The sequence below is a fragment of the Rhinolophus sinicus genome, chromosome 17, assembly GCF_057876585.1.
Source record: "Rhinolophus sinicus isolate RSI-liver-muscle chromosome 17, RSI-T2T, whole genome shotgun sequence".
NCBI lineage: Eukaryota > Metazoa > Chordata > Mammalia > Chiroptera > Rhinolophidae > Rhinolophus > Rhinolophus sinicus.
The window spans coordinates 64706211-64732714 of NC_142517.1; the positions used below are offsets into that span (position 1 = coordinate 64706211).

The 26504-nt window shown below is 37.1% G+C and overlaps 1 protein-coding gene across 5 annotated transcripts in view; it reads left to right on the plus strand.

Moving 5' to 3' along the window:
- IGSF11 (immunoglobulin superfamily member 11) overlaps positions 1-26504 on the plus strand; it is a 121285-nt gene that overhangs the window by 90228 nt on the left and 4553 nt on the right. For 3 of the 5 annotated variants that reach the window (XM_019716775.3, XM_074331562.2, XM_074331567.2), the window contains 5 exons: positions 7961-8124; positions 9553-9760; positions 12450-12605; positions 25084-25206; positions 26022-26172. In XM_019716775.3, coding sequence (XP_019572334.3) covers positions 7961-8124; positions 9553-9760; positions 12450-12605; positions 25084-25206; positions 26022-26172 — 802 coding nt within the window. The remainder of the gene's footprint in view (positions 1-7960; positions 8125-9552; positions 9761-12449; positions 12606-25083; positions 25207-26021; positions 26173-26504) is intronic. The other 2 variants (XM_074331563.2, XM_074331564.2) reach the window with 2 other exon arrangements.

Genomic DNA, 26504 nt, shown 5'->3' on the forward strand with positions numbered 1-26504 from the left:
GGCCTCATGCTGAACTTCAGGTGTTCTGGCTCTGACAGACTTGTAAGGAGGGTTTTGTGTCCTCTGAGTCTAGCAGGTCACTCACTTTGAAAGGTCTTTTGTCTGTTCTCTTAGCCATGTAGTGTGGATGATCCCTCTTAAGATTTTAAAGGATTTTTTGCTGCCAGCTTATTTTCCTCTAACTGTATCCCTTGGTCTGAGAAAACATGAATTTCTTTCTGCTTTAACTCTTGGGAAGTAGAGGCCTAAAGAAAGAGTATAGACAACTGTTATTTATGATTTCAGCTACTCAGAGGAAATTGGGACATGTGCTTTTTATGTCTTGTTTAATTGCTAAGAGTCATTCAGAATTCATGAGTTGACTTAATTTTTCTTGGGTGAAGGTAAGGAAATATTCAAGTGTGCAAAATGCTGCCAATTTAGCTCTTAAATTATGCATTCTACATGTAAATATTGCAAATTGTAAGATATTTTGAATGAATTTTTAATCCAATATTTTGCATTAAAGTTTAAATTCCTGCCTAGAATTTCAAACATGGAAATGCACTCTAAAAGGAAACAGGATTTTGAGTTGTTTTTTTAGTAAGCTAAAAAAAAAAAAAAGATTAAGTATTTAAAATGTGAAAAACACCCGTTTCTCCTTCTTAGTCTTTCTAAGAAATTTTTAATTATACTCAGTTGAATCAGTATATTAAATAGGAATCCTGAGACACAATCACAGCGCAACTTTATTTTGTCTTCCACATCTCTTTAAATTTATTCAAAAGCCAGTTCTTTCCGTAGATGTAAACTTAAGCAGGTTATACAACTTTTCTGATCACTCTGAATTGAAAAATAAAGCAAAACATATGGTATTTATGTTTCTCCGTCTGACTTATTTCACTTAGCATAATGTTCTCTAGGTCCGTCCATATCGTTGCAAATGGTAAGATTTCATTCTTCTTTATGGCCGAGTAATACTCCATTGTATAAATGTACCACAGTTTCTTAATCCAGCTGTCTACCGATGGGTATTTCGGTTGTTTCCATGTCTTGGCTATTGTAAATAGTGCTGCAATAAACATAGGGGTATATTTTTTCAAATTCGCGTTTTGGATTTCTCTGGATAGATACCTAAAAGTGGAATTACTAGGTTATAAGGCAGTTCCATTTCCAGTTTTTTGAGATACCTTCATACTGATTTCCATAGTGGCTGCACCAGTTTGCAATCCCACCAACAGTGCACGAGGGTTCCCTTTTCTCCACATCCTCACCAGCACTTGTATATATAGTCACAGGATGTGGAGTACAGCATAGGGAATAGAGTCAATGGAATTGTAGCAGCTATATATGATGTCAGAGGGGCAATAGATTGGGGGAGTGGGGTTATCACTTTGTGAGGGGTGTAAATGTCTATTACATTGCTTTGTACGCCTGAAACTAATAAAAATAAATAAATAAAAATAAATAAAGCAAAACCAGAAAATCTTAATTTATACACAGAAATATATGTGTAGTTCTCAGTGTGCCAGTGCTCCACCCTCTCGGAACGCAGAGGCCTACCTGCCGCTTCCTGCCTGTAGAAGTCTCCTTAGACACAGCCCTCTTGGACAGCATCTGAGATGACCTTGCACCAGCTCTTACGTGTGTTCACACCTGATCCATTGGTAACATTCAGATGCCCTTTGCCATGACACATTCAGGGAATGTAGGCTGGAAATGGAACTACCTTATGACCCAGCAATTCCACTCTTAGGTATCTATCCAGAGAAATCCAAAACGCTAATTCGAAAAAAAATATGTACCCCTATGTTTATTGCACCACTATTGCAGCTTTGCTGGGTGGGAATGGCATGGGACTTAGAGCACACCACAGCTCTAATAAAAAATTCTCTCCATAAAGTCTCTTTACAGATGTTCACTCCTGACCCATTCTCTGTGTAGTTCTAAAAGTTATATAGCTGGTGTTCAGCCATCTTCTTTGTGCAAATCCATCAGGATAGTCTACCTTAAAACTCACTTTGGTATCTGATATTTTAATATCTGATACCTTTAGGGTGTTGGATGACTTTCAGAATGCTGTTCCATAGAGAATGCTGACAGCTTAAAGAGCCTAACAACCTTTTTTATAAAAAAGTTAAATGTTTCTATCCACATGAGACTGAGTAGAACAGATATATGAGTATTTACAAAAAAATTGAGTTTTTATTGCTCAGTGTCAGTTCTGTTGGTACAGAAGTAGCACTTCATCCTAATCATAATACAAGCAATGATATAATTAGTTTTCTGAGATATGGTCTGTGGAAATTTGGTGTGGTAGAAAACGTACTGTATTGGAAGTCAGAAGATGCAGTTCCCAATCTTAAGACCTTTCATAAGTCTGTCTGTTTGGACCCTAGTATTTTCATGTGGAAACTGAATTAGATCAATTCAGCAATATGTATTTATTGAGTTCTTACTGTGTGCTTACAGCAATGAAGTTCTTAATATACCTCACGGTGTACTGGTGAAGATACTTTAAATAATCACATTAATGACAGTATGATTACAAGTTTGGATAGTGTTCAGAATGAAAGGAACTGTGCTTTATGAGATCCTGACGTAGGCGGAGGGTCAGGAAAAAGGCTCTTCTGTGAGAAGGTAAGACTTGAGCTAATATGAAGGATGAGTGGGAGATTACCAGGTAAAGGCATTGGGTACGGAACAGAGCAAATCAGACAGACGACAGGCAAAGGCTCTGACTGAATAAGTCAAGAGAAATATAGTTCATAAAACGGATCAGATTTGATCATGGATTGGGTTTTGGAGATGATGAGAAAGATTTCTCAGTTTCTGACATGTCCAACCAGGTGGGTGGTTGAGCCTCTCACTAGCATAAGGAACATTAGAAAGGAGCCGGATATACAGTGGAGGCAGGCGTGGAGGGCAAGATCAAGAGGTTGATCTTGGACAAGTTGACTTGAGTTGTCTTTGAGATAGCTACATGGAGATGTCTAGGAAGCATTTGAATATAAGAGGAGAGGTTTGGGTTAGAGAGAGAAATGTGGAAGCCATTGTCATGTATGAAAGAATCGAAGCCATGGTAGTAGATGAGAATCTGTAGGGAGAGAGTTTAGCATAAAAGAAGGCAGCCATGTAGAGAACGGTGAAATAGCAAAAGAAACTGAGAAGTATCCAGTGATACAGAAAGAAAGCTAGAGTAAATTATATCACTGCAGCTAGGGGAAAAATGTGTTTCAAGAAGGAGGGGGAATGGACATCACTGTTAGATGCTCCTGAGAGTCAAGGAAGGACCACAAGAGTCATGAAGGCATCAGGAGGTCTCTGGGAAATCTAGGGAGAACTATTTTTTAAGAAGTGCGTTGAAGACTGAATGGCAGAAGAGTCTCTATGGAGAGAGCGAGGATAGGCAGCTCTTTCAAAAAGATTAAAGATGATGCATCAGAGAAGGGCAGTCCCTGGAGGAGACTGGGGTAAAGTGGGGGGGGGATTTTTTTTAAGTGGAAATACTTGAGGATATTTAAATGCTATCAGGAAGGCTCCAGTGCAATAGGAGAGGTTGACGCTTCAAGAGAGGGAGCGTCTATGATAAGATTACTAAAGAGGCCATGAGGATGGATTGCAAATTATGCTCAGACAAGGGGTTGACTTTAGATGAGCTGCTCTAATCTAACAGGAGAGAAGACAATGAGGCAGATCAAAGCTGAGTTATAGGTTTGGAAGCAGGAAGTTGTGGAAGTTTCCATCTGATGGCTTAACATAAAAGTCCATACTAGTTTTAAATTTGGGGATTGTATGCTATATGAGGAGCCATCAAAAAATACGGTGAATGTTTTAATAAAAATTTATTATAGTAAAAGATACATTGCCATTAATAATTCCCCTCAAAATACTTTCTCTCGCTTCGAACACACTTATATCATCATTCCTGCCACTTTCTGAAGCAGTTCTAGAAATCCTCTTTCGTGTCTTTAGTTATGCTGTCATGGCTGCCTCGATATCCGGAACTGATTCAAAATGTTTCCCATTCATGGTCATTTTGACTTTGGGGAACAGCCAGAAGTCACACGGTGCCAGATCCAGTGAATAGGTGGATGAGGACACACTAATGTTTTTATTTGACAGATATTACCATATACCAGAAGCGATGTGTGACGTGGAGCGTTGTCATGATGGAGGATGAAGTAAAGACACTCATGGAAAAGGACTTCCCGAACTGCTTCAGAAAGTGGCAAGAACGATGGGATAAGTGTTTTCGAAGTGAGGGGGATTATTTTGAGGGGATTAATGGGAATGTGTCTTTTACTGTAATACTCTTTTTTATTTAAACATTCACCGTATCTTTTGATCACACTTCATCGTCGTGATAATAATGACGACATCTATGGACTGATTTCTATGTGTTAGTTATATGTGGTATAGTGTATGTTCTCTACAAATATACTGCCTGGGATTTGAATTCAAGCCTTACTACTTCCTATGTGACCTTGAGCTGGTTTTTGTCCTCTCTGGGCCTCAGTTTCTTCTTTAAAGTGGGAATAAATACCTCGTAGGATTAAATGAGTGTGTATGTACGAGTATGTATATGTTTATAAATAGTATTTAGTGTAGACTTGCTATTTGGTCAGTGTGCCCTAAATATTAACTAGCAGTAGCTGTAGTGGTAGTCGTCGTCGTCCGCCATCAACATCCGGTACTGCCACGGCCCTTTGGATGACGTGATGGCAGTATTCAGCCCTATGGTGCAGATGAGGCAACAGAATCAGAGATTATGTGATTTATTTGGGGCCAGATTTCAAACTAGATCTGTCCAGCTTCAAACCCACACTTTTCTAAGTTCTGAAAGCAGCTTGTCTACAATACTTGTATTTCTTCCGTAGCTCTCTTGGTACTTGAGATTTCAAGTTAACATTACGTAAAGATGTGAAGTAAATGAAGTTGGTCTTTCATAGCTTCTACCACCCCAGAACCTTGCTCTCTGCTGGCAGACCTGCTTTATTTCCCCAGCTCCCACCTCTACCCTGCAATCTACTCTCCCTTGACTGAAATCCTACCATATTTTGGTACTTTTCCCCAATCTACATACTTCTCTTTCATTCTTAGTTTATATTCACTTTTTTTTTTTCTTTTTACAATTTGTATCAAAGATTGTGTGAGTTCAGCTGGAAATGAGTGCATTGAGGGTGAAGGTATACATTATCCTGGGTGGATTAAGGGCGTGTGTTCCCTTCACTTCTTCCTTGAAGTATTATTATCTGAAGAATGAAGTGATGGAGGTTCTGTCACCAGTTTGGCTTCCACACTTGTTCCTAAAAACATCTCCAGTGGCATTTATCATAATCATTTTAACACATATACTCCCTTAACCCACTCCTACCTGATGAGGCAGCTTGTTCTGTTATTCATGGCCTGTTGCATGATCACAGAACCTCCCCTTTCTGCCTCTTAATGCCGGTGGTTCTTTCAACTTTCCTTTTTAAAACTTAGAGATTTTCCCTAATGTTATTTAACTTAGAGACTTTCCCTGATGTTATTAAGTGCTTTGTAGTCTACCACCAATGGCTTATTTTATGAAACAGTTTATCCTTCAAATTTACTGAGAACATCATCAGACTACATGTGAAGAACGTGAAGTTCTATAAAAGAAAGTGCTATGTGTGTTTGTTTATTTTCTAAACTAATTGTAAGCATAACCATATGTTATCGTGTTACTTCTTTGGGAGAATTGAGATAATATCATTTCAAAATAAAACAGTGTGAGATACTCCCTTGGACTTTTTCATGATTAGAATAGCTTCTTTGTTGGATCTCCCTGACCATTTTAATCTCCAGTTAGTCTCATTCTGTGCAGTAGTCCCAGGGGGGTGGGGCAGATATTCTTTTCAGAAGAGATAACAGTTGATTTTGGCATCCCAGGAGTTGGCTCTGGTAAGTCACTGTTTACTTTTTTTGAATTCTAACAGCATTATTGAGGTATAATTTACATTCCACAAAATTCGCCCTTTAAAAGTATACAATTCAATTGTATTTAGTAAATTTATACAGTTGTACAATCATCTAAACAATCCAGTTCTAAAAGTTTTCCATCGCCCTAGAAAGTTCCATTGAACCTATTTGCATCAATCCTACTCCCTCCTCCCTAGTCCCAGGCAACCAGGGATGTGCTTGCTGTCTCTACAGAGTTGCCTTTTCTGGACATTCCCTATAAGTGGAATGACATAATATGTAGTCTTTTGCATCTGGCCTTTTTCACTTAGCAGAATGGTTTTGAGAGGCTCATACATGTTGTAACACGTGTCAGTAACTTGTTGCTTTTTATTTCTGAATAGCATTTCCTTGTATGGATATTCTTGCATTTTGTTTATCCATTCGGGGGTATGATATGAATAATGCTACTGTGAACATTCATGGACAAATCTGTGTGTGGATGTATTTTGGGTTTATTTGGGTAGATTCTTAGAAATGGAATTGCCAGGTTGCATGGTAAATTTATGTCAAACTGTTGAAACTGAAACTGTTTTCCAAAGTGGCTGTACCATTTTACATTCCCAGCAGCCGTGAATGAGGATTCCAGGTTTTCTACATCCCTGTCAGCACGTAGTTTTGTCTTGGTTATAGCCATTACAGTGGATGTGTAATGTGTCTTACTGTGGTTTTAATATGCAGTGTCCTAATGAGTAATAATGTTGAGCATATTTTACCCATTTTAACGTTTGTCTTTTTATTATTGAGTTGTAAAAATTCTTTGTGTATTCTGTATACAAGTCCTTTATCAGATGTATGACAAATATTTTTCCCAGTCTGTACCTTGACTTTTATTTTCTTGATTAAATCTTTTGAAGCATAAAGGTTTTCAAAATTTTAATGAAGTCCTATTTGTTTGCTTTCTTTTGATTTATGGGTCTGGTGACATATCTGAGATCTCTTTGACTAACCCAAGGTCATACATATTTTCCGCTATGTTTATTTCTAGAAATTTTATAGTTTTAGCTCTTACATTTAGGTCTATGATACATTTTGAGTTAATTTTTGTGTGTGCTATGAGGTAAGGGTCTTGAGTTTTTTTTTTTTTTTTTGTATATTACTATTGAATTGTTCTAGCACCATTTGTTGAAAAGAGTATTCTTTTCCCTATTTAATTGTCTTGTACCTTCGTTGAATAGCATTTGACGAAAAATATAAGGGTTTAATTTCAGAACTCTCAGTGCTGTGCCATTTATCTGATTGTCTAGCCTTATGCTAGTACCACACTGTCTTTATTACTATATCTCTATAGCAAATTTTGAAATGGGATAGTATGAATTCTCCAGATTTGTTCTTCTTTTTCAATATTGTTTTGGTTATTCTTGCCCTTTCCCTTTTCTTGTATTTTAGAATTAGTTTGTCAATATCAACAAAAAGCCTGCTGGGATTTTGATTGGGATGCCTTGAATCTATGGATCAACTTGGGGAGAATTAGCATCTTATCAATACTGGATCTTCCAATCCATGAACATTGCATATCTCTCCATTTATTTGGTTTTATTTGATTTATTTCATCAGTATTCTATAGTTTTCAGGCTCTAGATCCTGCACATATTTTGTTAGACTTATATATAAGTATTTAACTTTGCAGTGTGCCATTGTAAGGATGCTTTCAGAAGAATTCAGCTTATTTCTCATCCCTCATCACCATTTCAGGTTTTACTCAAACCCTTTCTGTTCAATTCTGCCATGCTGTGTTTGAATCTGGCCAAATACCAGACAGTGTCTTATAAAATAGAATAACTAGCCTCTAATATTTTTCACTTGTAGTTCCTAAGAGGTAAATGGATGCACAATTTTTGTTATTTTGACTTAGTGACTGTCAGTAGTTGTTTAGTAAGACTGTCGTGTCAGTCTGTTTACATTATCGCTAATGTAAAACACACAAACCTTTTCTGGAGGGATTTGGGCTCTCAGAGAAGGGAGAGCACATGATCTCCTGTTCGTTCTTCTGTAGGTGTCGCAGCTTCCCTGGAAGTCTCAGAGAGCCCTGGGAGTATCCAAGTGGCCCGCGGTCACACAGCAATCCTGCCCTGCACTTTCACTACCAGCGCTGCCCTCATTAACCTCAATGTCATTTGGATGGTCATTCCTCTCTCCAATGCCAACCAACCTGAACAGGTATTTCTTTTCCATCCGGGGCTACCTCTAAACATTCATCTTTTCAGAAGAGGGTAGGAAAGCATCCTGAGTACGCATTTGATTTCTAGAATAAGGTGGCACTTTCAGTGTACCTATGCTGTTTTAAATCCTACTCCTACATTATTAGTCACTCAACTATCAGAAGAGGTTATCCTCTTTTTCAAAAGTTTGTTTGTTTGTTTTTTTAACAGATGTCAAGGGGATTCGTTTGAGAATTTTATGTAGGGACCTGGAATTTCATTTAAAAAAAAAAAAATCACTGACAGGAAATACGAAGACAGAAAAAGCAAAATATATTTTGAAAGGAAAGAACTGGCACTAACATAGGCATATGGAGAGAGGACTTTTTAAAGATAGTGATGGTGTTAAGGAAGTAACATTGCATAGCAGTACTTGAATTATTTGGCTAATTTCACAAATATTTTATAATAAACAAAGCCAGGCATACTGGAGCCTCAAATAAATTAGGGTTCATTAAAATACAAGTTACTACCTAATCAGGTACATCAATTACAGATAAAAGACCCATAATATGTGATACCCACTTCAGAAAATAATGCTCAGAAAATTAATGAATTGTGATCATGAGTATACCTTCGTTCCCAAAGTTAACTTTTTTTCTTTCATAAAGATTTTCTGCTTCAGTACACTTATTACTACTGAAAAATATTTGCTAAGCTAAATTTTCTGATATGAAATTCAAGTAGATATATTTAATAGAAACTTCTTGCATTTCTGAAGACTATGGAAGTTTTATAATTGGACTAAGCCTTTGAGATCATTTGGTTCAACTTATCATTTTAGGAGTCAATGATTGAGTCAAAGAGGCAAAGAAAGACTTGACCACAGTTACCTAAACATTTACAGGTAGAGCTGTCATAGAACCAAGCCCTCACTCTCAGCCCAAAGGGCTTTTTGCAACACCATTCTGAGTCCTCTCCCATGAATAGTTAACTTTGGTAATAGAAATTGACATAAGAACAGCAATCATGGGCTTATAACTCTTCTTCCCTTTTATGACATTCACTAATATTCAGTCTTTAACTGTGTTCTATCATTTTGTGTCCTATTAAGCATGAGAATAACTGTTTCTTAACTTTGATTTTGGAATTAATTTTTTGAACTGGTAAAAATATTTTTGGCTCATAGAAGGGTAGCATAAAGACTTTTTTTATATTCACATGAGTTAGGTAAGGAAACAATGTTCTTTTAATTTGGTATGTAAGAATTCAGAAGCCCTACATACCTATGGACAGGTGCCATAGTAAAAACTTGGTGACAACTCTAAGATTAGAAAAAAATTTTCTAATGTTTGGTGCAGTCTACTGACTGTCTACTAGATAGTTATCGTTATGTGTCTAGAAGGAGATGCAGTGGCCAATTTATTTACTTTGCTTTCTTTTGCAGGTCATTCTGTATCAGGGTGGACAGACGTTTGATGGTGCCCCCCGGTTCCATGGTAGGGTAGGATTTATAGGCACCATGCCAGCCACCAATGTCTCCATCTTCATTAATAACACTCAGCTCTCAGATACAGGCACCTACCAGTGTTTGGTTAACAACCTTCCAGATAGAGGGGGCAGGAACATTGGGGTCACTGGTCTCACTGTTTTAGGTGAGTGACAGGAACTATTTCGGGCACTTTGGCTGTACTTAGGAATCTACTCTCAAGCGCATTTCCTTCTGCCTGTTCTTTCACAATCTCAGTCTGCTTGTGTCCTTTTCCTGTCCTTGCTCCTCTCAGACCCATCTCAACTCTGCTTCTCTATGCTTCTTACAATAGTCTTCCCCACCCCTACTCCATGTCAGGTGGCTCTCTAAAGCTTACTTCCTAAATGATTTTTTCTGAAGGTGATGTAAAGTACTATCAAAAGTGGCCTCTCACTTGCCTTGAACTTCTGCAGGATAGGACTTACTGTTGAGAGCAAATTAAATCAAGAATTGTTCATTATGAGTACGAAGCAGAAGTTGCAGCACATGTGAGACTAAATTAACTACTGCTTCATGACTATGTCACAGAGTAGACTCACTCCAGTTCTCGGCTTACTTGTCTTGTCCTGGCATAATTTAATAATACCTTCTTTTACTCTTAAAAGTTTCCTTGTTTTGAATGATAAATTATATGATCAATTTGGTCTTAATACCAAGACCAAATAGATTTATGGTCTTTTCCAAGACAATGAACAACAATAAAATTTAGATTAAAATTTAGGTCTCTTTCCTTAAATCAGTACCATTCCATTATACCAGCAAATGAGACTATCGAATAATTAAGTCCATTCTAATCATGTTTTATTTCTCAGTTCTGCTGCTTCTGAAATAGAACACTTGTGGTAGAAGTAGCTAAATTCAGTTCATTTGGGGAGAACGAGGAAGTACTTAGAAAAGCTGATGCTTTTATTATCCTCCCTCTTACTCAGTCTCAGAATCTTCCCCCATGTTTCCTGGCAGGTTCTGATCCTTTTCCCTTCCATTGTTGAGTCACTGGAGGACAACAGTGTTGCCATTTTCTTTCTTTGGGGGAGGCTATGCTATAGATGTGGTGCCTTGTTCTTCCAGTCTTAACAGAATAAGAAAACTAAGGACCAGGTTGGAAATTTCTATCCTAGAAATATGAGTTACTCTAATATATTAAAATTGTATTGACTTTACAGTACTCTGAGAACTGGATACAGAGTACTGTTGGAATTTAATATTATTCTGATGCTACCTGTAAGTTAGGTAACTATCTTCCCACATTATCCAAGTTTATTTTTTCATTTTTTTATAGGAAGAAATAAAAAGCCTTTAATTTATCTTAGAGTTAATGCTACCGACTTCAAATAATTATTTTGGGTTTCCCCTCATAGCATCACAGTGGCAACATCAAAGCCAGTAAATTGAAGAGATTGGTCATAGCAGTTAGGATTTTCTGAGATGTTTAACTCTTCCTACCTATACCCTCTCATTGTTCTCTCTTCCCCCACCCACTTTCTTTCCTGATTCCTCTACATTCTTCATTCATTTTCCATTCATTCATTTTTGCAAGGTTGAACACATTTATTGAAAAGCCATTAGCATTGCAAATACGTCATCATTTGTATTTCATCTCTACTGCCCACGTTCCCCAGTATGAGATTCCAAGCTATGGGCTTAGTTTATATTTTTATTTACTTACTTTTTTTTTTTTTAACTATAAACCACCACCTTTAGTGTGTTTTTTTTTGTTTTGTTTTTTTTTTGGTAATTTTTGTTTCACGTTCTTTGTGTCCTTATTTGTCTTAATGATTATAAAATGTCCACTGCATTAGTATCCAGTAGTAGATATACTTAACCCTTACTCTAATTTCCCCCCATAAAGCAGAATTTGGTGTAATGTGGGTCTGTCTGGGTTTTGTTTGTAAAGTAACAAACAACCTTTTAAAGGTGATCTTAGCCAGAATAGCTGGCAGGGTAAGTGGTTGTTTGCTCTTCCTTGAAATATCTTCTCTACATGTGGCTTCTTTCACTAATGAAAAAAAAAAGAATTAATTGTGGTAAAACACACATAACATAAATTTAGCATCTTAACCAATTCTTAAGTGTACAGTTTAGTGGTGTTGGGTACGTTCACATTGTTGTACAACCAATTTCCAGAACTCTTCATCTTGCAAAACTGAAACTGCACCCATTAAACAACAGTTCCCTCTCCTCCCAGCTACTGGAAACCACTGCTCTACTTTCTGTTTCTATGAATTTGACCACTCTAGGAACCTCATATAAGTGGAATCACACATTCTTTGTCTTTTTATGACTGGCTTATTTCACTTAGCATAACGTCCTCAAGTTTCATTCATGTTGTAGCGTGTGTCAGAATTTCCTTGTCAAGGTGGAATAATACTCCATCATATATACATAACACATTTTGTTCATCCATTCATCAATCTGTGGACACTTGGGTTGTTGCCACCTTTCAGCAGTTGTGAATAATGCTGCTGTATTTAGTAATGTTTTTAAAGGCAGTGTATGGTGCAGAGGATTTTAAGAATTATTCTTCAGAGGAAGCAGAGTGGAACCAAGACCCCAAGATACCTTGAAAATAGAAGTTGAGGTGTAGCCCCTTTAACTCTTTTGCTCCCTGCCAACTGACATTGTAAGCCCTGCACTTATGCGCAGGCCCTGTGACTAGTACATAACTATCCACTGGCTTCATTCATGAGGTAGTCTTCTGGTATGTATTCCAAACACAGTGTTATCTGGGGTTCCAGTGTGCTGAATGTTGAGGTCTCCTCCATCACCATTTGGCTCATAGTAAATGCATCCTTTATTGCTTACTCTTCTTATAGTGCCTCCTTCTGCCCCACACTGCCAAATCCAAGGAACCCAGGATATCGGCAGCGATGTCATCCTGCTCTGTAGCTCAGAGGAAGGCATTCCTCGACCAACTTACCTTTGGGAGAAGTTAGATAATACCCTCAAACTACCTCCAACAGCCACTCAGGGTATGTATGGTGTCACTTTACCCATTTAATTAGTTATGGAAAATTATGATTCTAAGACTCACAATGTAATTTAATAGAATTTGAAAAATGACACACTGTATTTGTAACTGCTGGAAAGGATGTCTGGATCATTTTGTGTTTTCAGTTTTAAAGAGAATAAACCATTTTCTTTTATCTTCTTATTGCTGCCTTTATGAAATGTATCTTATCCAGTGGTAACTATACATGGAAGTGCTGTTCCATTTTAGTGAAGATTTAAAATAGCTTAATGGTAGCTATTTTTATATTAACTGTATAATAATCCTTGACGTTTATAACTAAAACTCCACTTCCTACTTGAGACACAACTGCCTATTTTGATATGAGAAACGTCAGCATGGTCATGAGAAGGTTAATCATCCTGTTTTCAGCCTCAAGTCTAATTAGAGGAGGAAGATGGGGAAGAGAACAGGAAAAGGCCCCAAATCATGGGAGATCCAGGAGTTGATCACACCAGACAGGTAAACATGGAGGAGGCATGTCTTATCATTGATGGTTGTCTACATGTAGATCCAGCTATTTAAATTTGATATTAAAGAGAACACCCTTGAAAAATTGGGGGAAATGCATGAAGTAAAATGAGAGGAAATTATATAATTATATACAAAATCTACTTCAAGAAAATAAAATTTAGCAGTCTCAAGTGTTGCATCATCTCTAATACACATAAGGTTCCTTGTAGCATTCTGAGGGCAGATTTACAAATCTTAACTTAAAGAGTTGGCAGTTAATGGAGAGGTCTAAAGCAACTTTAGTTATGCCTGATAAGTTTGAATCATATTGATGGTTTATGCCTGTCGTGGAAAAGGAAAGTCCTAAATTGTATGGTAAAGTTTGACATATTAAAGAACCAAGCTCACCAACCTCTTACAGAGCTTGTAAGTTTTCTTTAAGAATCCCACCAGAAGTATTAATGGACCTCCCATCACCTTTTAATTAACTTAGCCCAAATTTCGTTATTTTAAAAAGCTTCTTGCAGCATAACTTTTGGGTTATTCTAATACTGATTTCTGCAATACTGTTGTTCACTACTGATTGCTCATTGCTACATGTTTCGGCCAAACTGTGGGCTAAATAGTATTTTTTGTGGACTAATTTGTTAATCTCACTATTGTAAGTGACATGTTTAAAATAGATTCAATTATTTATTTTATAACATTTTGAAATATCGGGAATTACAAACATTTAAAAGTGATTGTAAGTTGTGAAATATCTATAGAAAGAGCTTTCCATAACCTTATTTCTGAGTAAATATACATCTGTCAAATTTCTCAGTATCTTCTTTGCAACTTGAATATTCTTTGGCACTTTAGGTATAAAAGTGAACTTGAATGCAAAGATGAAAATGTTTGTCTTTTATAATTCAAACTGGATCAGTTATTAGAATTACTTTAGATAACTTCATCTATTAATGTACATTAAATGAGTCTGATTTTTTATTTAAATTTTCCTCTTGATGGCTACACTAATAAAGATCTCAAAAATAGCATTTAATCCCAAAATAACTTAGAATTTTTCCAGAAGATTTACTTTACTAATATGTTTGCAATTGCTTAATATAAACTCAGGATGTGTTCTCTGAGAAAAGAATATTTGATACCGGTGGGGAGGGAGCAACCCAGATATCTGATTAGTGACAGGGACACAATACTTGGGGATTAGCACTGTCCTTGTGTATAGGGGCTAGCTTGAAGGAACTTCTTCTGGCCCAATCTGAGACAATTTGAACATTAAAACAAATGCATACTCCATTGCATAAAATGAGAGCGCCTGAATCTCTACTTATGTACATAAATAAATTGGGAGGGGGAAAAGCATTTTCTTATAGTAGAATGCCTATTAATGTATGTAGAAGGAATAATGGAGTTAGGAAAATCATCACTGATGTCAAAATAGTGGATAAAAGTTTGATAAGGAACAAGATATGTACATAGTTCCAAAATATGTCCCCACAAATTACTGATTAATTACAGTTGGCCCTTGAACAACAAGGGTTTGAATTGCATGGGTCCACTTATATGCAGATTTTTTTCTATAAACACTGTAAATATATTTTCTCTTCCTTATGAGTTTCTAAATAACACTTTCTTTTCTCTAGTTTACTTTATTTTAAGAATACAATATATAATACATATACAAAATGTATGCTAATTGTTTATATTATTGGTAAGGCTTCTGGTCAACAGTAGGCTATTATTAGTAGTTCAGTCTTTGGGGAGTCAAAAATTATATGAGGGTTCCGCCTGTGTGGAGGGTCAGTGCTCTTAACTCCTGCATCTTTGGAGGGTCAACTGTAACTGTATAGTAGAGAAACCTGGTGGATACCACTTTAGCCAGGTGATCAAAATGAACATTACCAATGTCGTGACAAACTGGTATCCTGTGCCTCCTAATACTATTCCTGTCAAAAACACATAACCTGAATCCAATCATGAGGAAACATCAGGCAAATAAAGGGGAAGACAAAACTGTTCCAGACTGAAAAGACTAAGGAGTTAAAACAAGTAAATGCAATGCAGAATCGTGGATTGGAATCTGGACAGAGGAAGATATAGCTAAAAATGACATTATTGGGACACTTGATGAAATCTGCGTGTAAACTGTGGGGTAGATAATACCATTGTAGCAATGTTCAATTTCTTGACTTTGATCCTTGTGGTGTGATTATGTGAAGATTGTCTTTGTTCTTAGGAAATACTGCGTACTTAGTGGTTAAGAGGCACAATGTCTTCACCCCACTCTTAAATGGTTCCGAAAAATATATGTTTAGTGAGAATGTGATACACCTAATTGGGCAAAAACAGTTGTCAAATCTGAATAGATGCTATATAATATATAACAGTTCCTTGTAGTATTCTTGCAACTTTTCTGTAAGTGTAAAATTATGTCAAAATAAAAGTTACCAAAAAGTTGTCTTCATATAATTCATATGTGGATATTCAAGAGCTGAGTAAATTTAGAACCAGTGTCCTGTGAGGTATACTTCCATTTTCATACAGAGGAATACTAAAGTTGATTTAGTATTATCCTTTTGGTATATAATACTTTTGAATTCTAAGATAAGTGCAAACCATATTTAAGGTTATTATTTGAAGCAAAATATAGCACTTGGGTCTGTGCTTTTAAGGCCTGTATAACTGACCCAGGTTCCACTAAGTGGAAGCATAATGCATGAAATAGTTCATCAGCCTCTACATCAGGGATTCTCAACAGGGGACAGTTTCATTTGGCAATGTCTGGAGACATTTTTCATTGTCATAGCGGGGAGGAGGGTGCTACTAGCAGCTAGTGGGTGGTGCTGAGGAATGCCGCTAAACATTCTTTAATGCACAGGACAGCATCCATAATGAAGAATTATCCAGACCAAAATGTCAGTAAGTGAATTACATTAGTAGATTTTTCAAACATTAAAACATCCTTGCATTTCTGCAATAAAGTCTGATTGTGATTATTTTTAAATAAATCGCTCCATTCAGTATGGTAATATTTTAATGGAATTTTTGCATCTGTGATCATAAGTGGGAATGGCCTATAATTTTTCTGTCTTCTATTGTTCTTGGTTCATTTTTAGTATCACATTATACAGTGGCCTCAAAATGAGTCAGGCAGATTTTCCTCTTTTTCTATTTTCTGAAATAGTGTAAGAGAGATTATCTGATTATTTTGTAGAATTTGCTTTGCTGTTAATATTTTGTTGGTAGATTTTTGACTACTGATTCAGTTTCTCTACCGGTGTAAGTTTATTTAGATTTCCTGTATCTGTTTTTCTGGAAAGTGTCTGTTTTTGTCTAAGTTTATACATATTGGCATCAAGTTCTTCGAACTATTCTTTATATGAAAACAGAGGAGTGTATTTCAGAGTGCAGGTTCTGGAGTTAGAGGCTGTGGTTGGAATCCTGGCTCCAGGAATCACTGACTGTGTGACTCTGTGCCTTAGTTTTCTTATATGTAAAATGAAGACAATAATAGTAGCTGCCTCACAGTGTGGAATAAATATTAAATGAAAACACATGGAAAATATTTAGAACATCTGGCATGTATAAGCACTTAATAAATATTAGCATTTATACTATCATTAGTATTATTCTCTTGTGAATTTTAAAACACTGTATTTATGTTCCCCCTTTTCATTCCTACTTCTGTTTGTGCTTTCTTATTTATTTATTTATTTATTATTTATTTATTCATTCATTTATTCATTTTATCTGGCTGAATGAAGGTTTTGATTTTATCTTCTTGTATACTTGTATTAATTTTTATTCTTCATTTATTCGTTCATCAAATATGTGTTGGGCCCTACTATGTTCCAGACAGTGTTCTAGGTGCTGGAGATACATCAGTGAGCAGAACAGAAATCCTTCCCTGTGTAGAGCTTATGTGCTAGTGGATGGAGATTGAACATAATCAGCAAATTGTAGAGGTTGTCACAAAGTGATGAGTTCTATGGGGAAAAGATAGATCAGGGTAAAATGGATTCGTTGGGGCATGAAGAGATGCAGTTTTGAGAAAGTTGCTGAGGGTAAGCCCCACTGAGAGAATGATATTCTAGAAATGATTTAAAGATAATGAAGGAGTGAGCCATGTGAATATGGAGCTGGAGAGCATTCTAGGCAGCGGGAACAGCCATATGAAGGCCCCGAGGCACGAGTGTGCCTGGTGTTTGTGATGAGCAACAAAGATGCCAGGGTGTTTGGAGTGGAGTGAGCAAGGCAGGGAATAGTAAGAGCCATTATGTCAGTGATAGGTACTGGGGTGGATATGTACGGATGGATGGATGGGTGGATGGATGATAGATAGATAGATAGATAGATAGATAGATAGATAGATAGATAGATAGATAGATGGATAGGTAGATAGGTAGATGAGTTAGCAAGGCAGAGAATAGTAAGAGCCATTATGTCAGTGATATGTACTAGGATAGATATAGATGGATGGATGGATGGATAGATGATAGATAATTGAATTGTATTATTCAAATAGTCTATGTCTTTACCAATATTTTATCTGTTTCAGCTATTATTTTATGAGAAAAGTGTTTAAAAATCAGACAGTAATATTGTGGATTTGTTGATTTGTTCTTGCATTTATACCAATACTATATATACTGTCTTGAGCCCATGTCATTAGTTGCTTACAGGGTGTTATATCTCACTGATTCTCTATGTTTAATATGCATTTTTGCCTTATTTTAACTGTTATTAAAATCCCTATTATGGCTTTCTTTGGTTAATTCTTTCTGGTATGTGTCTAGTTTATGGTTCATATACTTTCAGTTTCCATGCTTTATGCTTGAGATATATCTCCTATAAACATCGTATGTCGGGATTTAGTTTGGTGTTCAGTCTGCAACCTGAGAGCCTTTGTCCTTTGATGATTAAATCCATTTATATTAATGGTGATTATGGATATATTTAGATGAATTTCTAATTTTTTATGTTTTCTATTTACCCTCCCTGATACCTTCTGATTATTTCAGTACTTCTTTATAAATTACGCATTTTTTCCTTCATGGTTCTTAAGAAATCTTTTGTTGTCCTCATCCTTTCATAATTTAATAATATAGTGGAGTGAGATGGTTAACTCTCCTGCTTGCTTGAGAACTCTGTGCAGAACTTTGTATGGAGGTCATAAATGGAGCAGGAGAGTGTCTTAAATATTGCTGTAGCCCAGCACGCTCATATTACAAAGGGGAAGACTGATGCCTAGAGAGGACAGGTACCAGGTTTGCCCAAAGTCTGCTAATGGAAAGCACTCTCATTCCTCTGCAGTGCCTGACAGCCTCAGGGGTCTCGATTGTCCTTCTGGAACTTTCTCTGCCTTTTCCCTTCCCAGTAAGAGTGTTTCTCTCAGGGAGTAAAAAAGTTGTCCCCCACTTAAGTTGCTGAATAAACAGGCGCTTATTTTCTCTTAATCAAGATGTTATTCTGACTGAAGACAAGTTTTTCCCCTTTCTTTTTGCCCTCTAACGGAAAGAAGCAAGACCCATGCAATGTACGTCCTCTTATTTAAAAAATTACTACCAGCGATGATCACAACTATACTCATTAGCTTATATATTTATCCATTCTTTAAATATATGTGTGTGTATATACACAACTTATTCTGTACAACACTCAGGATAGAGTGTTGAAGAGTGTAGAGAAACATAAATGTGCAGAGACATATCTCCGTTCTAGAGCTCACTGTCTAATGGAGGAGACAGATATAACAAGATAATTATAGTACTACATGCTTCATGCTATAAAAATGTGTATAATGCTATAAAATTAAAAATATAGAAATTTTAATTTTCCCTGAAGAGTCTAGGAAGAAGTTTATATGGAAAGAGATTCCTGAGCAGAAAAGTATCTTAATAAATGAGCAGAAATTTAAAGGGAGTATTATCAATCGAGGGAACCATGCATGCAAAATCTTGCAAGTGTAAAAGTTTAACATTCCAAAGTGAAAAAATCTGTAAAGATGACATTGAGATTCGTGGAGGTTTGGCCAGAAAGGAGGTTGGCAGGTTCAGGTCCACATTGTAAAAAACATTATATAACAAGAAAGGAGTTTGGATGTTAACTTTGAGACTATGGATATTCACTGGCCTTTATAAAGCAAGAGAAGATATCCAGATGTGCATTTTGGAAACAGCCTTAGCAATCAGGGTGAGAAATTGGCAGTCAGGTCACCAATGGTGGGCTTTGATAATAGCTCCATTGAAGAAGGAAGAGGGCCTGAAGTAAGGCCCTACTGATGGGGATGGAGAAAGGACAGGGGACAGGGTGGAATTCAAGAGAGATTGAAAACGAAAATCAACAAGACATGGGGCTTGGTTAGATGTTGGGACTCAGAGAAACATCAAAGTTAACTTCGATTTCTGTCTTAGGCCATTGACTGAACAATAACTATTAACTCAGAGAAGATATCTTAGAGGTTTGCTTAAGGAAGATAGTGAGTTAGTGGTCCTTTGGGACGTCTAGATGGGGACTGAAATAATTGGAACAGGTAACATCTCTTGAGTATTAAGTGCCATTCTCCTTTGAGAATTAAAGCTTAACAATCAACATAGAGACATATGATTCGAAAGAATCCATTCATGTCAAGTGAAAAACAAGAGCACTCACAGTCGACATTTCTGGGAATCCGGACAGAAGTATGTAAGAAACAAGCAGTCATGATCTGATCTAATCAGTTAGTCTTGCTTGTAGCTGTTACCATGTGCAGTGGTTTATACTATGCTTATATACTATGTTTACATACATAGCATACATAGTATATTTTATACAAATGCCATGAGTGGTATTCCAGGAAATAACAAGTTGTGGAAGCAAAATAAGTTCTTAGCTTGGCAATTTTGATGTGTGATTCTGTGTAATGTTGTTAATACCAGGGGATCCAAATATTACATTATTCAGATATTACCCAGTAATATTAATGGGTGTTTTCCAGTGTTTAAACATTTGCTATAGACGTCAGTTCTTTTAAAAGCAGAAATGCAAAGAGAAGAAGATGGGAATGTTGCCGTGGAATATACTGACATAAGTCAGGAATGGATGTGAAATCTGAATTGGCAAAAGCAGTATGTATTTCTGCAAAACCAGAATCAGGGCAAATAGACAAAATATTTTCATTAAATAAAGGAAATGAGCTTTTATTAAGCAGCATGTATCCTAACATCTGCCTTGAAGGTGCTTTGGACATTCCCTCAATGGGTACAGGTTCTCTCCCTGTCTTCTCCATCTATGTCTTCATTCAGTCAAAACCAACACAAAAATAAAATTTTCTACATCTGGAAAATTTGGCATGAAACAAAGATCAGTACTGTTAGATAGCGTACTTAATGCAGTATACTGTTTAAAAAATTTCTTTTAGAATGACAGTTTAAATATTAAACATTTGTGATACTGTCTTTGAATTTTTAAATAGATTTTAATTTGGCATTTTTTGGTTTTTATTCCCTTTTTTTTTACTGTTTTTAGTATCAAATGTTTATATTAGATTGAGATTAGTTTTTACATATGGAAATACACAATTTTGACATATTGGTTCAAATAACAATAATTCATGCATTCATTATTTTTGTTACAGAATACTTCTGAAACATTTATATAAGAAATTATTTATTATTATGGTCACTCATTATTTAAAAATACATAAATCATATAAAATGTAGAATAATGTATGATATAGGAATTCCTGTCTCTCAGCTTCAAATCTTGAGTATTAATATCTATAGGGATTTTGGGACACATTCAATATTTTCCCAATTTCTTGACTGATGTTCTTATCATTAAATATATATACATTTCCCAAGCAATGCCAGGAAAAAATGTCCGCAGGGAAGCATTACCAGGCAGCTTGTTACATGCATTGTCTAATTTAGTTCTCATAATGACCCATGATGTGGAGGTACGTTGATAGCTCCATGTCACACACGAGGAAACTAAAAACATAAGTGAAGGAGAGGTAACACATTCAAGAGTACATAGTAGGTAAGTGGTAGGGCAGATTGCAGCCCAGCCTGTCTAAGTCTAGAAAAAATCTACAAGTGGTTCGGGAACCTAAGAGGGAGGCTGGAGGTAGAAATGTGCCCATACTTACTTCTTGCTAGTTCTAACGGGCATCTTAGTCCACGTGCATAGCTTGTGTGGGCCATGGTGTTGCTGCAGGTGAAAACAGAGTGGAGTGTGATGCCATTTATGCTTTCAAATATAGTTCCACACGGTCGGACTTTCCCTATTCTCTAAAAGAAGGACGATCAGAAGAACATTTATTTTCTAACTTCATTTCAGCAAATTACTTCTGTGCCAGAGCAGGCCAAGTGAAGCAACAGATTGAGAAAATAGCCCATCTCGTGCTTGTGTCTAGAAACAGTCTGGTGCTTGCTGAAGAGGTGCTCTTGTGGCTCCGTTCTGCCTCGACTACACAAGCAGCCCTGTGCTGCTTCTGGCGAATCCTCTTACCTATGTGTCCGTCTCATTCCCTGATGACGTTCTGAGTTAGCTTAGGCATGGTGTGTCTCATACTTTCTAACATCAGTCGGCTGGTGGTGTTTGTGTCTGTAGAGACAAAGGGAAGAACAGTGACTTCATCTTTTAAAAATAACTTCTTAAAGCAAGAATTATAAAGTTTGCCTTTTTCTATGTGCCAGAATGCTGCTTATATCAGCCATTTAAAATTTCCCAAATTATCTCTGGAAATGTTAATAGAACTACTGGTTTGGTGTGAGCTGATCATATTTCTACAATTTCAGGGCTTAGGAAAACAACACAGTGTGGGGGGATTGCGGGGTTAGTTGCCCAGAGTATGGTTTTCTTGCCTGATGACATGGTCCTGTATTTAAGATGGAGTTAGGCAGACGGCTTAGTTTAATACTAACAGCATTGGAACACTGGATGGTTAGGAAATATCCTATAGATGCACTCTATAGAATATCATGCTTTTAAATGTGTGGTGATTAGTAGCTTTTGACATGGACAGACATGATTGTATAGATTGCTGCTACTTGTGTACTATGTGATCTTGGACAAATTGCATAGCTTCTCTGAGAAGATAAAACCTAAGATTCTGAAGATTAAATGAGACATGTAAAGCTCTTAGTACAGTGCCTGTGGTACACAATTGACACTAAAGAGAAGGTAACCCCTTTATCTATTGAGCACCTTTCTGTGTGCTACGTAATTTCTGAGGATGGTGATGCAATGAGCAAGACAAAGTCAGCCCCTAAATGAGACAAGTAGGCAAGTAGTCACAATAAATGGGCTAAGTGCCAGCACTAGAGAATATAGTTGGGGAGCACAGAGGAGGGGCATTTGGTGAGGGTCTGGGAAATGAGATAGAACACAGAGGAGGAGAAAACAGTTTCCCTCTATGCTGTCCCAAGTATCTGAGTGAATTCACTGAAAGCTCCTACATATTGGCAGCCCTCAGAGTTTGTTTCCCTTTTTCTTCCTATGTTTATGTTTTTTTTTAATTTTCCAATTACAGTTGATATACAATATTATATTAATTTCAGGTGTACAACATAATGATTAGACATTTATATAACTTGCAAGTTCATAACCTCAGTAAGTGTGGTGCCCACTGGTTTGTTTGTCTTTAAGGAAAAGGAAATGCACACAAGTGCCAAGCACGTATATAGACCTGGGTGTGTGCAGTACAGTCCAAATGTCCAAATTCATCAAGCATCATGTTCTGGATAAGTAAGTTATCCATATAATATGGGTTTGACCCTTTAAATGCTCCCATTGAAAACCAAAAATAAATGAAAAGCAAATAACAAATCTCCTTTTCCTGGCCTATATACTCGGTATTGAAGTGAATTCCAGTGTGTGACGATTCAGAGTCGTTAACAGTACCCACTGCATTGTGTTAGAAAGGCAGAGAGCGAGCCCTGAGTCTGGAGCGGAGCGCTTTCAGAGTTTGCTCCTCATGAGACGCCCCTCCTGTGTGCTCCCCACACCCTGTATTCTCTAGTGCGGGCGTTTAGCTCATTTATTGTGATTGCTTGCCTAGATTTCTCATTAGCATAAGGGATTCGGTTTGTCTTGTTCATGGTGTATCGCCGTCCTCAGAAATCACCCAGCACACAGAAAGGTGCTCAATAAATACTGATTTGTTAGGTGTGTGAATGAACAAATGCATGCGTGCTATGGTCAGGTCTGCTTTTGCTGCCTGCTCCGCTTCTCTGCTCTGCCTTTGACCTAGATAGACATGGAGGTTACCAGCAAAAACAAGATAATTAACTCTTAGTTCCCTGTAAAAATGAGCCAGCCCAGGGTGACAGTGGCTCCACGTGCTGCTGTAGGGAATACGTGGATTTTATGCCAGAAATGTGCCCTTAGCAGCCACTTCCACTTCCTCCCAGACTTCCAGCTGTTGTTTTGAGTGGGCTGAGATGACTAAATGCATTACATTGTGCCTAAGGGAGGCAGAGAAGCCTAGAGCTTAGATGTCAGACAGCCCTCCATCCAATTCCAATTCCTAGTGACTAGCTGTGTAATCTTCTTAGTCATCTAAAGCCTCAGTCTCCTTATGTGTTCAATGGGATTAATAATAATAATGCCTCATGGAGGCATTGTAAAGACTGAGATAATACATATAAAAGCTTAGCCCATGTTTGGCACATAGGAATATCTGTTAACTTTAATTTTTATTACTGAAAGTCATTTACATTTTATTTATAAGGAGTAAAGCTATGCTAATGTTGATACATTTCTAAAATGTGAACTCCTGAAACATTTCTTGGTAATATCACGTGGTGGCCTTGAAACTGCACTGCTCAGATCTCCTGCTGCGGGGAACTAACTGACTGACCCAGGACTGCTTCCTCCAGGATACACTTGTGTTTCACGTCCAGGCCAGGCTTCTCCTGGACAGCTCCCGGCCAGCGACGGCACAGTGGGGCTACTCATGCAGGCCTGTTCCTCCAAGGGGTGGGACTCCCTTGACAGGTGACTTTGGCTCTAGGACTCCCCATCAACCTAGTGGAAACTTCCGTAACACTGTGCTGCAGTCTGAGACACTCCCTCCCCCACACCCCTTCTTTCTTCCCTCTCTCCTGCACAGACTGCATTTCAGTTCTTCTCCAGCTCCCTCTCCATTTCCTTTTCTGGCAGACCCTCTGATAAATGTCTCTCTTGTCTTGGCATCTGCTTCTTGGAGGATCTGGACTTAAACAGTTACAACAGTTGTTGAAAGGAGTAACAATCTACACCTTTGAGTACAGAATAGATTTTTTTATTCCATAAATATTTCTTGAATGTCTGCCACATCTTAAGTGTAATGCTGTGCCCTAGTGACAGACTGATGGACAATCCTCATTATTTGGTACCTGTGTTTGAAGACTGGCCCCCTGTGTTAGTTATCTTCTTCTACATAACTAATTATGCCCAAACTTAGCTTAAAACACTGACCACTTATTATCTCATAGTTTCTGTGGGTCAGGAATTCAGGAACATCTTAGCTGGATGGTTTTTTTTTTTTTTTTTTTTTAATCATTGTTGAGAGAGTGGATATTTTTTCCACCAAGTATGAAGTGATCATTACTGTAATGAGTTTAACTTCATTTTTTTAAATTATTGCATTTCTTCCAAATTAAAATTTGGTGTTACTGATTGTAAATTCTCTAAGATAGGCATTAGCCACTGTTTCCTCAGGGAAGGCTACTCACGTGTGCATCCTTACGGTGATTTGCAGATTAAGTTGTAAGGTTGTCTTTATTTTCAGGACAGTCCTCTATAGCTCCAGGACTTTAATATGATATTGTGATTCGAGTCTTTAAAATTCATGAACAAAAACAACAACAAAAACAAACAAACAAAAATATCTCTGCAAAGAAAGCTATTAATACCTCTTTATTGTTTATCTATTTTTTATGGCCTTCTGCTGATTTCTTTGGTTTTCTTATTTTTTTTTCTTTCTCTAAATCCTAACTTGATTATTCTTTTTCTGACAGACCAGGTCCAAGGAACAGTCACCATCCGGAATATCAGCGCTCTGTCTTCCGGTTTGTACCAGTGCGTGGCTTCTAATGCCATTGGTACCAGCACCTGTCTTTTGGATCTCCAGGTTATTTCACGTAAGTATATAAAATTCTGATGTCCACTCTGAGTTTGAAACACCAAGATCTTTGCTAAACTGGAGAATGAAGAGTTCTGCTTACTTTTTCTTTTAGATTGCTTGAAGATTAAATAGAATTTCTTTTGGTTTTAATCATTATTGAAGATATTTTGTAAGTGCGTTATGTATACTTTTCAGCCTCAGCAATATGGCATCTTCTTTATGACAAAGTATCTTTCTCCTTAGGGTCATTAGAATCAAATCAATTATGATTGTATAGTGCTATAGACATTATAAAATTTGCAATGACCTATGGCCATGGCCAGGGCAAGACCTTCTTGTATTTTCTCCAAATCCCTTATACGAGTATCTGCTTAATTGTTGGGTGCCCTGATCATAAATAAGCAGTGTAGAAATTTTCTATTTATTTGAGAATTCCGAGTTATCTGAATTCTAGTTGCAAAAGGAGTGATCTGGCTGGGATGAGGTGATAAGTTAGCCTGCTGGTTGCTGGGTTCATTAGGGGGAGATCAGGTAAGTTAGACAGGTACCATCTTTTTCCTGCTCTGTGCTGGGTGTGGTTCTCCTGAAGCTGTGAATCGGGTAACTGTTCATTCACTAAATAAATGTGAGTCAACTCTGTGTTAGTCTTAGTCACTGGGGATACAGAAAGTTAAGGGAAATTTAATTTTATATGGGTGCCATACTTTAGGCAATTTTTGTGCATTTTAAGATTCTGTAGTAAATTTATGTTTATAAAGTTACAAGGGTATATATTGCTTCTCTCTTTTTACTTTTTTTGTTCTTTAAATATACCTTAAATATATTTTGCAGCCCAGCCCAGGAGCATTGGACTAATAGCTGGAGCCATTGGCACTGGTGCAGTTATTGTCATTTTTTGCGTTGCACTAATTTTAGGGGCATTCTTTTACTGGAGAAGCAAAAATAAAGAGGAGGAGGAAGAAGAAATTCCTAATGAAATAAGGTTTGTATGTCAGACAATTTTTTTTAGTATATGTGCTGCCAAAGCGAGCACATATGTCAGATAATTTGTCTGCTTAGCCAATATTTGTCTCTCAATTAATTTGGGCAACTAAGATTTTTTGGCCAAGCTAGTTAAAATAACTAAATGATATTTTCTTATATGTCATGTCACTTTCCTTCATGGTACTAGTCAGCTTTCTTTACTGGATTACGGCAGAGGAGGAGTAGGAGGACACAAGTGAAAAATGTTCTCTTTCCCTCCCATCTCCCTAGAGTAAGTGGGATGAGGTGGCAGCCACAGTAGAAAGGTTAGATTCAAACATGTGTTTAACA